The following is a 17,450-nucleotide window of genomic DNA, read 5'->3' as shown; positions in this document are numbered from 1 at the left end:
ATGGGTACAGGGGCCACCATGCAAGGTCCCAACCTGCCCATCAGAGGAAATCTAATCATTCACACACATTCTCACAATTAAGTTAAGGTTTAAGTATCTTGCTCAAGGACACATCGACATGCGAACTGGAGGAGCCGGGAATCGAACCACCGATCTACCAATTAGTGGACAACCCGCTCTACCTCCTTAGCCACAGCCGTCCCCTCAATAATAATAGAAATACAACTAAAATTAAGAGCAGCAGCAAGAAAGCACAAAACTATTGGCAAGATGTCAAGTTAGTAACATGCATTAATTGTACATGAATGCGTACAGATGGAGAGAGGGAGGAGGAGAAAGGAGCTCAGTGCATCATGGGATGTCCCCTGGCAGACATATAGCTCTAGACATATAGCAGCATAACTAGGTACTGTTCCAAGGCAAGTCAGGACTGGCCCTAACTATAAGGTTTATCAAAAAGGATTTAAGCCTACTCTGAAACATCAAGAGGGTGTCTGCCTCCTGGACCGAAACTGGAAGATGGCTCCACTGGAGAGGAGCCTGCCTCCCGTTCTACTTTTGGAGACTGTAGGAACCACAAGTAAGCCTGCATTCTGGGAATGCAGTGTTCTATTGGGGTAATAGGGTACTATGAGGTCTTTAAGATATGATGGTGCCTAACTATTAATGGCTTTGTAGGTGAGGAGAAGGGTTTTAAATTTTATTCTGGATTTTACAGGGAGCCAGTGCAGAGAAGCTGAAATGGGAGAAATATGATCTCTTTTGCTAGTTTTTGTCATTACACATGCATCTGTAATCTGGACCAGCTGGAGAGTTTTTCGAGACTTGTTGGGGCAGCCTGATAATAAGGAATTGCAATAATCCAGCCTAGAAGTAACAAATGCGTGGACTAGTTTTTCTGCATCTTTTTGGGACAGGATGTGCCTGATTTTTGCAATGATATGTTGGTGAAAAAAGGCAGTTTATGAAGACATATACTGATCAAAAATAACTCCCAGATTCCTTACAGTGGTGCTGGAGGACAGGGCAATGCCATCTAGAGTAGCTATATCAGTAGATTATGTGTTTCTAAGATGTTTAGGGCCGAGCACATTAACTTCAATTTTGTCTGAGTTTAGTAGCAGAAAATTGCAGGTCATCCAGGTCTTCATGTCCTTAAGGCATGCTTGGAGTTTAGTTAACTGATTGGTTTTATCTGGCTCCATTGATAAATATAATTGGGTATCATCTACATAACAATGAAAATTTTATGGGGTGTTTCCTAATATTACCTAAAGGAAGCATATATAAGGTGAATAGTATTGGTTCAAGCACAGAACCTTGTGTCTAACTTTTGCGTACATGGATGATTCATGATCAGCGTGTACAAACTGAAATTGATCTGACAAATAGGACTTAAACCAGCTTAATGTAATTCCTTTAATGCCAATGAAATGTTTAAGTCTCTGTAATAGGATGTGATAGTCAGTGGTGTCATATATATATATATATATATATATATATATATATATATGTATAAATGTCAAGTAAACTATTTATTACTATTGTTGTTACAGTCACATAACTGATTGGTGACTGCTTTCTCAAGGATCTTAGAGAGAAAGGGAAGATTAGATATAGGTCTATAGTTGGCTAAAACACCTGAATCAAGAGTAGGCTTTTTAAGAAGAGATTTAATGACAGCTACTTTAAAGGACTGTGGTAAATAGCCTGTTACTAAAGACAGATTTATCATATCTAGTGCTAACTAAGGGTAAGACTTCCTTAAGCAGCCTAGTTGGGATGGGGTCTAAGAGACGAGTCAATAGATTAGATGAAGAAATCGTTGATGTTAGTTCAAGAAGGTCAATTGGAGAAAAACAAACTAAATATCAGGTTTTACAGCTGTTTCTAAGGTTCCTGTGTTTGGGGATAAATCAGTACCTGGAGGTGATGAATTTTATCTCTAATAGTAAAGAAGCTCATGAAGTCATTACTATTGAGAGCTATAGGAATACTTCAATAGATAGATCAATAGAGTTATGACTCTTTGTCAGCCTGGCCAAAGTGCTGGAATGGAACCTAGAGCTGTTTTTATTCTCCTCTATTAATGATAGGTAATAGGCAGCTCTGGCATTACAGAGGGCCTTCTTATATGTTTTAAGACTATCTTGTCAGACTAAGTGAGATTTGTTCCATTTTGGTGAAACGCCATATCAAGTTTTGGCGATGTTTGCTTTAATTTGCAAGTTTTGGAATTATACTATGGATTTAACCTCTTTTGTTCTATTATCTTCTTTTTTAAATGGGCAATGGAGTCAGGTGTCATTTGCAGTGAGCCTGTGGCACTATCAACAAGATGATCAATTTGGGAGGGACTAAAGTTAGCATAAGAGTCCTCTGTTGTATTGAGACATGGCATTGAATTCAATGCTGATGGAATCGCTTTCTATAACTTTGCTACAGCACTATCAGATAGACATCTAGTGAAGACATTTTTGTCTAATGGCACATAGTCCAGTAATAGGAATTCAAAAGTAATTAAATAATGGTCTGATAAAATAGGATTTTTACAGAAAGCCAGTTGAGTCTAATAATGAGATAAACGCAGTGCTAAGGCTATCATTATCGACATCCACATGACTATTAAAGTTACCTACTATAATTACCTTATCTGTACTAAGAACTAAGTTTGATAGAAACTCAGAATTCAAATAAAAGAGTATGGGCCAAGAGGACAGTACACTATAACAAATAAAATTGGCTGTAAAGTTTTCCATGTTGGGTGTGAAAGACTAAGAACAAGGTTCTCTAATGAGTTATAATCAAGTTTAGGTTTGGGTTGATTAACACAGGCTTGAGTTGAAAATGGCTACAACTCCACCTCCTCGGCCAGTGTCTCGGGGAATGTGAGTATTAATGTGACTGGTGGGAGTGGATTCTTTTAGGCTAACATATTCTTCATGACATAGCCAGGTTCCAGTAAGACAAAATAAACCAATATGATGATCTGAGATTAGATTGTTTATTAACAGTTTTAGATGACAGAGATCTAAAGTCCACATTAAATTCTCCTAGTTTTGTCGTCAGATTGAACCTCCATGCACATGAGTAATACCAATACAAATAATAATTTAAAAAAAAAATAATAAAAAGAAATAAAAAATAAGAGGTTGTGTGAATTTAAATCCACAGCACACAGCACATTGCCAACTACCCATTCTCACTGTGATCAGAAACAGAACATTCTGGAAACCACAATATTCACTTCTACCTGATGGTGGCAGTATACAGTGTCATGCTCATGCATATAGCTTTCAGTAATTAAGGACTGTATGTGGTGCTCCCAGGAGATGATGTGACTGTTTACGGGGTGATGTGCCAACGCTGGAAACCCTTTTATGATGGCAGTCGCTGTGATGTGGAGCTGGTCCTTAAAGCTAACAACATAGAAGTCAACAATCAGCATGGTGCTGCTGCTCTGCTCATGGAGGATGTTCAGAAAGAATTTGAAGACTTTTGGGATAGCTACAAACATAATCCCATAGCTGGTATGTAAGAATTTGCCTCGTAACACTAAAAATTCTACTGTATGCCCTGTTTTATTTTAATTTCTATTTAAATTTATTTAAAAATTGTTATTCTCTATCTGTAGGTAGGAACCAGATCTTGTTGAGTCTATGCCCACAAGTGTTTGGCATGTATGTGATTAAACTGGCAGTGGCTATGGTGTTGGCTGGTGGGGTACAGAGAACAGATTCTTCTGGGACCAAGATCAGGGGTATGTCTCTTGTTTCTTTTGTGTTTAGATTAGGCAACTGAAAAGGACACCTATATCTCAGTTTTATTGGCATTTTGTGATAATTACTGTGACTTTATGGTTTTAAATACATCTCAGCACACTTATTATAAATTATTATGAGGTATATGTAAACTGCCACAAATGATTTCCATATGTTGATTTTTATCACTGGAATATACATAGTCCTCTGGGGAATGCTGTCTCACTGTGAAGTTAATCTTGTCTTCTTTAGGTGAATGTCACATGTTGCTCGTTGGTGACCCTGGCACAGGGAAGTCTCAGTTCTTGAAGTATGCAGCTAAGATCATGCCTCGCTCTGTACTCACAGCTGGAATTGGATCAACAAGTGCAGGTATACCCTGTTCAACTGTCAGCTCTCAGGTTAAAGGGGTTTGTCTTAAATGCCTTATATTAGCTATTTATCAGGAATTTGTTATCAACAGCTTGATGTTCTAAGATAAAGATTTGTATATGCTTACATAAAAATCCAATCAGTTTATGTATTTCTGGATTTGTTGATACATAATGTCATTTGTTGAAGGACTGACAGTAGCAGCGGTGAAGGATGGAGGTGACTGGCATCTGGAGGCAGGAGCCCTGGTCCTGTCAGATGGTGGTTTGTGCTGCATTGATGAATTCAACAGCATCAAGGAACATGACCGCATCAGCATCCATGAAGCTATGGAGCAGCAGTCTATTAGCGTGGCCAAAGCTGGGTAGGACAGTTGTGCATATATCCACACGCTCATAGAATGCAACTCTAGGCGAAGAACACCACCATGCATCAAGTTTTAAATGGGGCTGGGTGGTAATGAGGTATACAAGGTAATAGTTCTTTTTTCCATTGTAAGAAAAATTAGATTTTGACAGTATTGGATCTAGACATCCTGTGTGAGTAATCACACAGGATGTCTAGGATGGAATCAAACTACTGGATCTGCGAAAAAAGTCACCATCCCTAAAGCATTTGTTTAAAGGCCCAGTGAAGTGCAACCATCCAGTTGAGGCAAGAGACATAGCAGTGACCAAAGTTCAGCATTTAGTGATTTGATTCTTCCTCTAGTTCCCCACAACATTATTCAAAATAGCTGGTAATACTCAAAAACATAGTACTGCTAAACCCTTATTTACCCTTATATAGACCACACACAATATTCTTATTGGTAAGCAAGGTTAAAGATGGACAGCAACACTTTTCTATTCACCCTTGTATCCTCCTTTACATTGTCTCTCTTCTCTACAGTATGGTGTGTAAACTGAACACTCGAACCACCATCCTGGCAGCAACCAACCCCAAAGGCCAGTATGATCCCAACGAGCCACTGTCTGTGAATGTAGCTCTGGCCAGCCCTTTGCTGAGTCGTTTTGACCTGGTTCTGGTTCTGCTGGACGCCAGAAATGCAGAGTGGGATCGCATCATCTCCTCTTTTATTCTGGAGGACAGAGGTAGAGAATTTGCTTTTGAATTTAGTAGAACATTGGAAATAAAATGCTTAAAGCAAAACAATTTAAAAATGAATTTGAATTATATTAATATTTTAATGAAGGTTATTGTGATACTTAAAACAATAACATCATTATCATTATGTTTCTGCAATGCCAGCTGTATGTTGATACGTCATCCCAGGTAAAAATCAGTATATCTGTAATGTTAAGTATATCAGTAGTATTTATAAATACAGTTCTGAAAAAAATACACATTGAAAATAGATCTTCAATACCTATGAACATAGATTTATTGAAAATTTCAGTTGTTTTAGCAGAACGCTGAAAAATGGACTCAATAAGATAAGCAGTGTTTCCCCTATAATTGTACAGGCCTGGTGGGCCGCCAGGCCAAAAAAGATCTTTTTTTTAATGCCAAATAATGCCAAATATCCATTCATTTGGAAATCAGTAGTCTTTGGGATCCTCTGTGCAGCGCTGTTCCAAAACATGAGTCAACCTCTGTGTTGTTGCCTGGGAAACTCTTGGAAACTCTAGTGTAGCTGCTTAAAGGAATAGGGTAGTGCATTGCGTGTGCTTAGTGGTTGAGTGAGTGGCAGAAAAGTGACGGTGAATGTGAATGGAGCATAGGAAAAGGTTAGCAGTAAGTTTTCTATCTGGCAGTAAATGTATAGTATAGGCTACAATGTGTCAGTTAATTAATGCTGCAGCTTCTTAAGACCAAGAAAAGTCTTGTCTGTTGTTTCCTCAATTGCTGGAACAGTGAAGGGGGTTAGTCTTGAAGTTAGTAACAATGGGTTACTTGACCAGACTCACTTAAGGTGGACTGGCCTTTAAGGTGGACCACCTATTCTCATTGTAGTGTCAATCTCAGCCGTTCCTAAACGGAAAACGGAGAAATGTGTGGCTGCTGAGTCTCTCCCAAGTTTAGCTCAGCACATAAGGATGAATTATTAGTGGTCCAATAGCAAGTAAATGCCAGAACAGTTGAAGGAAAGGCTCTTTCTGATGCTAAAGCTAGAAAGAAAAAGTAGAGATAGTCTGTGTGAAAGGAAGCTTGAAAAGTTGATGAAAAATGTATGCCTATTAACATCTATTTGGCTGATGTTACACCTATAAATTACTCTGGGCTAATAAACAGTATGTAAATATTTTTCTAATAAAAGGGCAGCAGATGGCATACATTTTATTATTCATCATTATGTCACTGAGTCCTAAAAGATATTCATGTGCAGAATGTCACCTCATATTATCCTGAGCTGCAATGATGAATAAAAGTGGAAAAGTTATCTACACTAAAGCACTTCATTAGTGAATTATTCATTTAGATAAATTTGGTGCAGACACGGGCAAAACAGTCCCTGTGGTCTAACGCCGAGTCGGCACAGCAGTTGTTTCAATTGTGTTTCAGTTGTCTATCACGGGTCTGAGGCAACAGTTACACCTCTATTTTAATCAATACAGCTGCCTGTTGTATGTCTGTTGTATGCTTCAAATCTATTTTCCTCTGTTTTTGGCATGTACAGTACCAGTCATTTTTGTCACAATGTCATATATCTATACCGGGGCTCGGTGCTCTGGTTGGATCCAAACGGCGAGCCGGGGCTAGCTGGGAGGCTAGTGGAGCGTTAGCCACAGCATGAGGGAAGCATAGCTGTTAGCCTCCCAGCCCCGGCTCTCTGTTTGGATCTAACTGGAGCCCTGGTTTGTTATTCAGGTTAAAGTGGGAGGAAGCAGCGGGTCTGTCAGGCAGCTGAGTGAAGTGGAGCCTGCGGAGGAAGCACCGGTTAGCCCCGGTGGGTTAGCCCACACTACAGTGGGCAAGGAAATAAAACCAATTAATCAATAAGTACAAACACTGTTGATTTCTTCCCGTGGAGCCAACATGCAAACTATTTTGGTTCAGTAAATTTCAGCTGTCAGTTAGCCTGGTGAAGGCAGGTTAGCTGGGCCTCCATCAGCAGCTGCTCAAGCACCGCCTGTTGGAGGCGTTTAGGGTGGGGTCAAAACGCACCGCTGTAAAGAAAAGGGGTGTGCTAGATTTGTAACACAAAACAAAATGAGAGCATCATTACGAAATGACAATAATAAACAATAATTGTTTCATCTCAATTATCTTGTTTTCATCATAGTTGGAAGCCAAAATCGTAATCGAAAATAAAATTTGATTAATCGCACAGCCCTACTTTATGTTGGTTTTTCCATTAATTTGTAACTTTTCTGTATATATATCAGCATAAAAATTTGAGTGAAAAGTTGAATCTTTGAAAAATGAGCATGAATTTTAGAAAATCTCAGTATTTGGTATGCCCCCCTTTTTGCTTTAATAACACTTTAATGCACTCAAGCTGGCATGGACTCCACAAGTTTGTACAAAACCTGATGACCCATGTTATACTAGTATGATTTGACAATGTTCCAAAGAGCTTCTTGTGATGTCACAGAATGTTTGTCTTTCTCAGTGTATAAGTATCCCCATAAATGTTCAGTGGGGTTAAGGTCAGGTGACTGGAGGAAAGTCCATGACAGTCAGGACTCCTTGTTCTTCTTTGCTCTATAAGTAGTTCTTGCAAAGCTTTGAGTTGTGTTTGGGGTTGTTATCCTGAGGATATGAACCCTGAATGAACCCTGAGGAAAATGTGTTGCCATGTGTAAAGGTGATACCAGCAATACATGGTGCTCAAGCATACACTGATTACATGACTTGCCCACTGACCCCACTGTTGTTTTGCTTTTTAAAAAAAATAGAAATAAAACCCATTTAGTTCATTTTTGCTGGTCAGTGCACATTTCATCAAATAAAAAACTTGCTAACTAAGCTTGTTATCAATACTTAGTCAGACGACAGATGCTGAAATTATAAACTGAAAGTGCCTGCTCCATGACCGTCCGCAGCTGCAGGAGAGTTGCAGAACAGTGTAGCAGAGTGAGATGTCCATCATCCCTCCTGCTCTCTGCTGTAAACATATGTAGCTGTTAGCGAGCAGCTGCTCTCATGTCTCCCCAGGCTTGGTGCTTGTCTTTGGCAGAAACTCTCCCACTGTCTGCCTGCTCAGCCTGCTCTCGGATGGTAAGCGGGTTACACCGGTAGCTGCAGCCTCACTGTCACATGCTCTCTCTCTCTCTCGACTGCACACTCACTACACACTGAGCTATTCCTTAAAGAAGCTATGCTACCAAGAGTTTCCCAGGCAAGGACACATAGGTTGACTTGTTTCACAATAGTGCTGCACAGAGGCTCCCAAACACTATTTATTTCCAAATGAATGGATATTTGGCATTATTTTTGGCATTAAAAAAAATATTTTCTGGCTTTGCGGGGGTTCTTGTTGGCCTGGCAGCCGGCCAGGCCTGTATAATTATAGGGGAAACACTTTGTTTGAGAGTTCCATGCACTGCCCCCTTACAAACCTTTGGTCTAGCCATGATTGTCATAACTTTTTTTTTTTTAAATGGTTCTATCCTCAAACTTTCTGATAATTTCCAGGTTTACATGAAAATATTAGAGATGTTCAATGTGTTCTCAGTTAATTGGAATTTCTTGCTTCTTAATGCTTTGAGACCATCAGTTGTGTTGTGTTGAGGTAGTGTTGGTATTCAGCAAATAGCCTTATTCCACCACTGTAGTAATCCATATTATGGCAAGTATTGCTCAACTAAGTAAAGACAAACAACAGTCCATCATTACTTTAAGACAAGAAAGTCATACAATCCAGAAAATTTCAAGGGAGAGACTGCGTGAATTTAGTCTCGCATTACCAGACAATCGGCGATCTCCCCACCTATGTATCATCTGGGAATTTCTAAATGCAATGTAGTTGCTTGAACAGCAGCATGTACGGCTGCTAACAAACCTACGTCCCTTACATTTTGTCAAGGACATGCCTTACTGGAAATGATGCTCCTACCCCATTCTCCTCTTTAGTGATCTGCATGTTAACGCCTCAATATGAAGGGCCGCCCTAAAGACTTTGGATTGGTTCTGCAATTAAGGTTTTTTAAAACTCTCAAATTGTTTCCACCCACTTTTAACAACAAAAGCTGGGAGATTATCCTCAGTCTCTGGTTGAGTAACGCGTTTAGAGAGTGTCTTGTGAGTCTAGCTTGAATCAGACTTTCATGGTTGAATTGCTGCAAAGAAACCACCACTGAGGGAGACCAAAAGGAGAAAAGAATTGCTTGGGCCATGAAACACAAGGAAATTCTGCACTTTGGTCTGATGAGTCCACATTTGAGGTTTTTGGTTCCAGCTGCTGTGTCTTTGTGAAACACACACAGAAGGAGACTAGATGGTATCTGTATGTGTGGTTCCCACCATAAAGCATGGAGGACAAGGTGTGATGGTGTGGGGGGGCTTTGCTTGTGACACTGTTGGCAATTTATTCTGAATTCAAGGCACACTTAATCAGCATGGCTACCACAACATTCTGCAGCGACACGCCATCCCATCTGGCTTGTGCTTAGTGGGACCATCATTTGTTTTCCAACAGGACAATGACCCAAAACACACCTCCAAGCTATGTAAAGACTGTTTGACCAAGAAGGAGAGTGATGGAGTGCTGCATCAGATTAGAGGGCTGCATTGGGATCGAGGTCCTGCGGGACCCAATGCAAATCTTGCGGTAGTGGGCGGTTTTAACTTTGCTGTGGGTGGGAGCAGGCGGTCAAAAATTAACTGCGGGTCCTGGGATTTAGCCAGCGCAGCAGGCAGGCTCAGTGCTCAGTGCCAAGTACTCAGTCAGTGCTCCTCTTGGTGCTCCCTGACACCGCTACCTGCTGCTGCTCCTCCTCACACACATACTCATACACACTCGTGAGTGCGCACCACTGGCTGCTGCATCCTGCTGATTTAACCTGAATGAACAAAGAACAGAAAGACCAAACAATGTGTGCATATTGCATCATGCGATTACTACTTTTGCACTCTTTTAGGATGTAATGGACGAGTTGTAAGCTTGCATCAAATTACATGCCATCATCATCAGGAGCGCTACTCCTGATCAGTGCGTTAAAAGACACAAGGGAAACAAAATGAAACAACCTCAGCAAAACGAACAACCACAGTAAACAACACATGGTCTAAAATAATAAGAAGGTTAAAATAAATAAATACAATGTAATTTTGCCTAGAACAGACGTAGCTTACTTATTGCAATAGAATAACTGTAATTATTGCATTAGTTTAATTAGTTTGAATGTAATTATGCACTAGAACGTAATTTCACTACTTTATTACCGACAGGTATGCTCTCTATTGTGTGGGCATGAATGTTCAGAATGTTTGCGAGTGTGGGCGGGAGTGGACACAAACATTGCGTGAGGGGGTGGGAGTGTATCTCACACTTTGTGGGAGTGGGCAGTAATGGTCAGAAATCGGACAGGAGCAGGAATAATAAAACAGTCCCGCGCAGGGCTCTACATCAGATGGCTGTTGAAAAAGCATTCCAGGTGATGACCTCATGAAGCTGTCATGAAGCAAACAGTGGTTACTTTGAGGAATCTAAAATATGAAAGATATTTTGGTTTGTTTAATACTTTTTTGTTTACTACATAATTCCATATGTGTTATTTTATATTTTTGATACCTTCAGTATTGTTCAACAATGTATAAAATAGTAAAAATAGAGAAAACCCTTGAATGGGAAGGTCAAGTCAATTTTATTTGTATAGCACCAAATCACAACAGAAGTTATCTCAAAGCACTTTTCACATAGAGCAGGTCTAGACCATACTGTTTAATTTACAGAGTCCCAACATTCCCCATGAGCAAGCACTTGGTGAAAGTGGTAAGGAAAAACTTGCCTTTTAATGAGAAGAAACCTCAAGCAGAACCGGACCAAGGGGATGGCAGGTGATCTGCAGCCACAGGGAGCAGGCAGTTTGCAATTGAAGGTCTCCTGTTAGACGAGAAAGCACAAAGCTCCAGGGAGGATGCCAAATTAGTAACATGCATTAATGGGGCATGAATGCGTATAGATGGAGAGAGAAAGGAGGAGAGAGGAGCTCAGCGTATCATGGGAAGCCCCCGGCAGTCTAGGCCTGTTGTGTGAGACCACATTCTACTGTGTTTTTATTGCACTAACCAGGAGTAGCACTCATAATTTCGTTGTGTATATACAATACAATGACGGCAAAGGCTCTCTATTTATATTTCTATTTTCTATAGCAACATAACTAGGGGCTGGTCCAAGGCCAACCTTGGCCGGCCTTAATTGTAAGCTCTATCATGGCAGGTGTGTCCAAACTACTGACTGGTACTGCAGTGATAGTGTGTTGGGCTCTGAGTGTAGGTCCAATGGGTGACCTGTGCCTGATGCCAAACACACAAATGGAGCACTAGCTGCTGGTCTGCTAATGTTCTGCTCATACTACGACTCCTGTGCAGACATTGCACAAAGCTGTATCTAATCTTGGCAGTGTGCGGTGTCTGAAGTCATATGAACCTGCCCAAAGGTGTGTTAACACAACAAACATCATGCTTTCTGTTATTTTATTTTATTTTTTTACTGTTATGATGTTGAATGTCTACATTAAACATGATTTTGGATGTTTGTGTTGATAATTGATGTTTGATGTCAGTGTTAAAAATTATGTCAAAGGGCTATGTTAAACATGGTCAAAGGTCCAAAACTTGAGGCTTGAGTTTTTTTTAACTGTAAATCATGCAAGAGATATACCAGTATTGCTTTGGGGTGCTTGTATCCTGTTATTGGTATGGTTTTGTTAAGGTATGGTTTGAGTACCTTTATTGTAATCCTATATTGTAACATCAATAATGACATAATGCTTTTTATTTTTTTCCATCACACATCCTGTCCTTGAAATGCTTTATGATGAAAGTGGTAAAATATCAGTCCTCTTAATTTTTTTCTCAGTGCTGCCTGCTGAGTCCTCCAGCCTGTGGTCCATGGAGAAAATGAAGGCTTATTTCTGTGTAATCAAACGCTTGCAGCCACAGGTGTCTGAGGAGGCCAACTGCATCCTGACGCAGTACTACCAGCTACAGAGACAAAGTAACAGCCGCAGTGCTGCCCGCACCACAATCCGCATGCTGGAGAGTCTCAGCAGACTGGCTGAAGGTGAGGATGGAACTTTGACTTAATTTTAATTCAATGATTTTGAAATCAATTTAAACCTTAAGTTGGTTGACTTTGAGTTGATCTCAGCCTTTGCTGCACAGAAAAGATTGAGCCGGGCAGGAAGTCAGACACAGAAACAGCATAGGGCGTCTGGTCAATTTTCAAAACAAAACACACTGTGCAGACTCCCAATCGTATATCAACAATAAACACAATTAAAGCAGGCAAATAAAGAAACCATTTAACTACGTAGCCTACTTACTCATAGTAGACGCATGAAAATCAAGGAAAAAATACCAAATCAACAAAATCTCAGCAAGTCAACATAATCGGGCAGTTCAATTGTGCTGCTTCTGTAGTAATTACGGTAGCCTTGGGCTTGTTGGCTTTGCCTTGGGGCTACTGTAATTACTGTAGCAGCAGCACAACTGTATTTAAAAGGTGGCTGGTTTGACCGCAGTTAAAATGCTCTGCTTCTTAAAAGCTCCCATTGGGGTATGAAGCCATGTGGAGGACGGAACAAACCCACGTCATAGCTGGAAGGCACTGTAGCCTTGCCCAGTGGAACTAAGGCATAATACTGGTGATCCTAGATAACCATTATCACAAAACTGGTTCCCTTAACTCCAGGGTTTTCCAATACGACTATGGATGTCTTCATGTGAAAGAGGTAGAGCTGATAATTAACAACATCATCAGAGCCATAAGTTTGAGTATTTAATATAATGAAACAGTGATACCTGTGGGGAATTTCAGTTTTTGCAGCAGCAGTGAAAAGTGATATGTGAGGTGAACTTCAGTGAGGTGAAAATGTATACACATTTTTGAATATGTTTTTCAAGAAAAAAAAAATCATCATAATTGTATCTTTCAATAAATGGCATGCACCTGCAGTATGTCTGTATGTAGTATTGCCATACAAATTCTGGTGAAAATCTGATGATGGTTGACATTTTCAAATAATTTATGTATGAAGAAATTATATCACTTTGCTGTGGTCTCAGGGTGTCCCCCTACTATTTAGTTATCTGTTCCTGCCATCTGATGGTCTCATTGCTCATCCTCCACTTACAGAGGTAGAGAAGTGTTGGTTTCAAACTTTGGGAAGTGTTTTTCTTCAATGGCTGTCAATACCTCTCTCTTTCTTTCTCTGTCGTAAAGGTGCAGTGTGTAGAATTTAGTGGCTTCTAGTGGAATGGACTTGGCAGAATTTTCATAAGTGTGTTACCTTAGAATCAGCCCTTCATATCTACACAGGGAGTAGGTCCTCTTCCACGGAGCCTGTCATGTTGTACCGCCAAATTTCTATAGTAGCCCAGAATGGAAAAGCTGAACACTGGCTTTAGAGAGGGCCTCTCACACTTCTTGTGAATTTTACGGTAAGTTCTCCTACACGCTTGGAAGGGGAGGGGCAGGGGTATTCAGTTGGTTGGAGTTTGCAACCTCACTGCTACATGCCACTAAATCCTACACACTGCACCTTTAATCTTTTCAACACAGAGAGAGGAGGTCACTACAAGTCACTACTTGTACTGAGGACTACCACAGGGTCTATAAGAGCTGGCCCTTTTCTGGGCTTGCACAGTCTATTGCGGTTTCAAACCTTGGCCAAGGAGCTCAAGACTATCAAACTGTTATCAATTAAATGAAAACATCTATGTAAAATACCCATCGCCTGTCCACTCAACGATTATACCAAGAACTTAATGTTTCAATGTATTGTGTAGCTGGTTTACATCTTGCTTGTGTTACACTTAGTTAACCCTGGTTACCCATCATACAAGCAAGCAGCGATTTACGGGTTAAACATTTTTGCGCTCAACAGGGGGAAGCAGATCAATCATAAATTAAAGCTGCAAACAGCAACAATCGGGTTTCAACCTTCACGAAGATGAGCAGCATTTTGATAATTGTATACTCAAAGTGCTGCCATTTGTCCCTCCTTCATCAGATGTGAACGAAACTCGGTGTGTATGTTCAGGAGATAGTCTCCAGTGAGTTTAAGCAGGATTGCTCAAAGGCATCTTGAGTTATGAGCAAATATGTGATAGGCCATGCACTGATCAATATGACACGTCAGGTTTTGGTTAATACTTGCCAACAGAGCATGCACACCAATTTTGGTGAAATTCTGTCCACCAGGTTTTCTGTGGTCAACCTGTTCCCAATGACGAACTGAACATATGTACCAAGATTAATGATCGGACAAATGGTTAATGAGTTATGGCCAATATTCTCCCCGCCCTTTGCAAAGATATTTTGGTTGATGGCAGCCATGTTTTTCAACCGATCTCACTAATTTACAATAGAAATGTGTATCTCTGTCCCCCAAGGCTGTATACCATATTTGGTGTTGATCAAGTCAAAATCCAAAAAGTTCTATTCATTTAATGTTTTTGAGTTTAGGCAAATTAGCAAAAAAATCTGTCATGGTCATGTCAAGTTTTCTGTTTGAGTGCAGGACTGTCATCTGAAAACCATGGCGCTGATTTAATCCGAGTACGTTTTCTGGTTGTAAGAGGAGCAACAGTGTCAAATGTTTTGAGCAAGGCACTATTCAGATTGTCTGTGAGATGATTAAGGGAATCAGAATTTGCACTACAGGAGTCAAGTATATGAGGTCAATACTCAGCCAGTATGGACCTAGCAGTGGTGTCAATACAGTAAGTATATGTGTCAGGCTCTGAACACTTAGTTGGAGTGCAGAGAGAAGCTTTGAAAAAGACACAGGAGTGATCAGAAACTGGAACCTGTAAAATAGATGACACGTCGACATCAATACCCTTTGTAAAAATAAGGTCCGGTGTATTTCCACTGTTGTGAGTAGCATTCTTCACATGTTGAGTAAAGTCTAGACTTGTAACAAGGTCCATAAATTCCATTGCTCTAAAATATGAACAGTCATTTATTGGCAAGTTGAAATCACCCAGTAAAATTACTCTATCATATTTGACAAGAGCAACTGACAAAAATTCTGAAAACTCAGACAGAAAGCTGTTCTTTAGTTTTTTTTAAATAAACAATAACTATAGCAACTTCTGATCAACCCAAGTCAGTTTCAGGCTTAAAATAACATCTTCCAGTTAGGCCCTGCCCACTTCTGGTTTAAGTCCCACCTTACTGACCACCTTCCCTGCCCTACATCTCCCCAACTGTCCCCCACTTAGCCCCTAGTCTCAGTTCTCCCAAGTCTGAAGCTTTCCAACCTCATAGTAGGAATGGAAAGATCCACTAGTGTTCTGGATCCCATCCCATCCAATCTTGTTAAAGACTGTCTCCCAGACTATCTCCTCACTCATTACAGAAACTCTTCTTTCAGCGCTCAGCTCTTCAGTCCCCCAAACACTCAAATAGGCTGTTGTCATTCCCATCCTCAAAAAAGTTGGACTCAACCCTGATATGTTGAGCAAAATCTGGCCCATATCGAATGTCCTGTTTTTGTCAAAGATACTGGAACATGTTGTCGTTTCTCAACTTAAATCCCCAGTGATCTGTTCAAACCGTTTCAATCTGGTTTTCACACACAGCATAGCACAGAAACCGTCCTCCTCAAAGTCACCAGCATCCTCCTCCTCTCCTCAGACTCTGGTCACCTCAGTGTAACACCTAGTTCAATAGGTAGAATACAAATTTCAGTATTGAGTTTGATGGTGGACCAAATGCCAAGGCTTGACTGCTGGAGCAGGATGGATGATAAAGAGACCAACTCAGTAAGTTTCGTTTAACGTATATTGAAAATGCAATACAACCTATCACCTCCAACTTGGTGTCAGCACGCACCATTAAATTGTGAGACTTCAGTGTTAAAATCTTTTATTCTCCTTGCGGGATATGCAGGAGCAGTGAAGGCACGTCTATCCTACCACTCGAGCAGAATCAGCAAAGTTCACAGTCCATCCAATGAATTTCAGATTCTCTTGACATCAGTCATCATTACAGTGGATCCTTTTACGGAGGCTTGCCATCTTTGGATTTGATCATTGTTGAATCATACATGAAAAATCTTACCTGTACAACACAGTCACATTGATATTCAAAAATCTACATCCAAATTCCTTATCTTTTGTTGATTCATCACACTAGTAAATTTTGATGAATTATTTTAACAGAGGGAACAAGAAACGGGGCTCTCCTTAAGCTGCAAAATGGTGGCCGTGTGGTGCTGCGGAGCAAAAAACTTTTATGAGTGCATTGCATTGCACTTTCAACAATGTCAATATGACCCTTTATTATTTACATATGATTTTACAACAGGCTAAGTACATCTTGTAGAAGATCCAGCCTTTACAATTTCACATGTAACACTTGCCACTTGCTCAGTGCTAGCCGATAGCATATCACGGTTATGAGTTTAGGTTAACAATTTCTGTTTGTGATCAAAAGTTATTAAAAGATTTAGTTATCGTTGGAGTGTGTGGCCGTGGCGTGGCATTGAGTTTTGATGTTTTGCCACAACAGAGGAAATCGCTATAACTTCATTGTAAATGCTCCAGCCTACACCAAATTTCTCATGCTTGATAAGAATCCTGTCCTGAACACATCTATATGTCAATATTGAGGCATAGTCATAGCGCCACCTGCTGACAACAGGAAGTTAGCCTTATATGACAAACATCATCTGATTCACATCTTGAAAAAACTGGTGATTTTTAGCGTTTTTTGGCCATTTCGCATACCATGTGTTTTAACAAACTCCTACAGAATTCATTGTAACGACTTCAAAATCAGTGTGTGTCATCTACACTAGTGTATGATCAAAAGTTATCAAAAGATTTAACTAGCGTTGGAAGCGTGTGGCCGTGGTGTGGCGTTGAGTTTTGATGTTTCGCCGTGACAGACGAAATTGCTATAACTTTAGTGTAAATGCTCGAGTCAACACCAAACTTTACTTGTTTGATAAGACTCCCAGCCTGAACACGTCTTCATACCAATATTCAGTCAGTGATGCAAACTGGCTCCATAGCGCCCCTTACGATATTTCAATGAAGCAGCCCCAGCAGCAGGCAAAACAGCAAACAAAGGAAGTGATGTTAACCTTCTTCTTTCATTATCTGAAAACAGCCCTGGTCTGGAGACATCTACATGCCCATGACTGAAGCACTTCGACTGCACCCGACACGGCGTATGCAAGGGCGCGAGGGTCC

General features: G+C 40.4%; 1 protein-coding gene across 2 annotated transcripts in view; it reads left to right on the top strand.

Annotated features, from left to right (window-relative positions):
• The window catches only part of mcm9 (minichromosome maintenance 9 homologous recombination repair factor), a 72,288-nt gene that overhangs the window by 39,985 nt on the left and 14,853 nt on the right, over window positions 1–17,450 (top strand). For both annotated transcript variants that reach the window (XR_010924565.1, XM_067573389.1), the window contains exons 7-12: window positions 3,330–3,530; window positions 3,635–3,760; window positions 4,014–4,133; window positions 4,323–4,497; window positions 5,025–5,227; window positions 12,103–12,306. Coding sequence is in view for 1 of the 2 variants with exons in the window: in XM_067573389.1 (XP_067429490.1) it covers window positions 3,330–3,530; window positions 3,635–3,760; window positions 4,014–4,133; window positions 4,323–4,497; window positions 5,025–5,227; window positions 12,103–12,306 (1,029 nt within the window). In the remaining variant the exon portion in view is untranslated. The remainder of the gene's footprint in view (window positions 1–3,329; window positions 3,531–3,634; window positions 3,761–4,013; window positions 4,134–4,322; window positions 4,498–5,024; window positions 5,228–12,102; window positions 12,307–17,450) is intronic.

The sequence above is a fragment of the Thunnus thynnus genome, chromosome 18 (genome assembly GCF_963924715.1).
Source record: "Thunnus thynnus chromosome 18, fThuThy2.1, whole genome shotgun sequence".
In the NCBI taxonomy this organism is placed as follows: Eukaryota; Metazoa; Chordata; class Actinopteri; order Scombriformes; family Scombridae; genus Thunnus; species Thunnus thynnus.
Note: the sequence above shows the minus strand (reverse complement) of the source record. Positions and strands in the feature narration are given on the sequence as shown.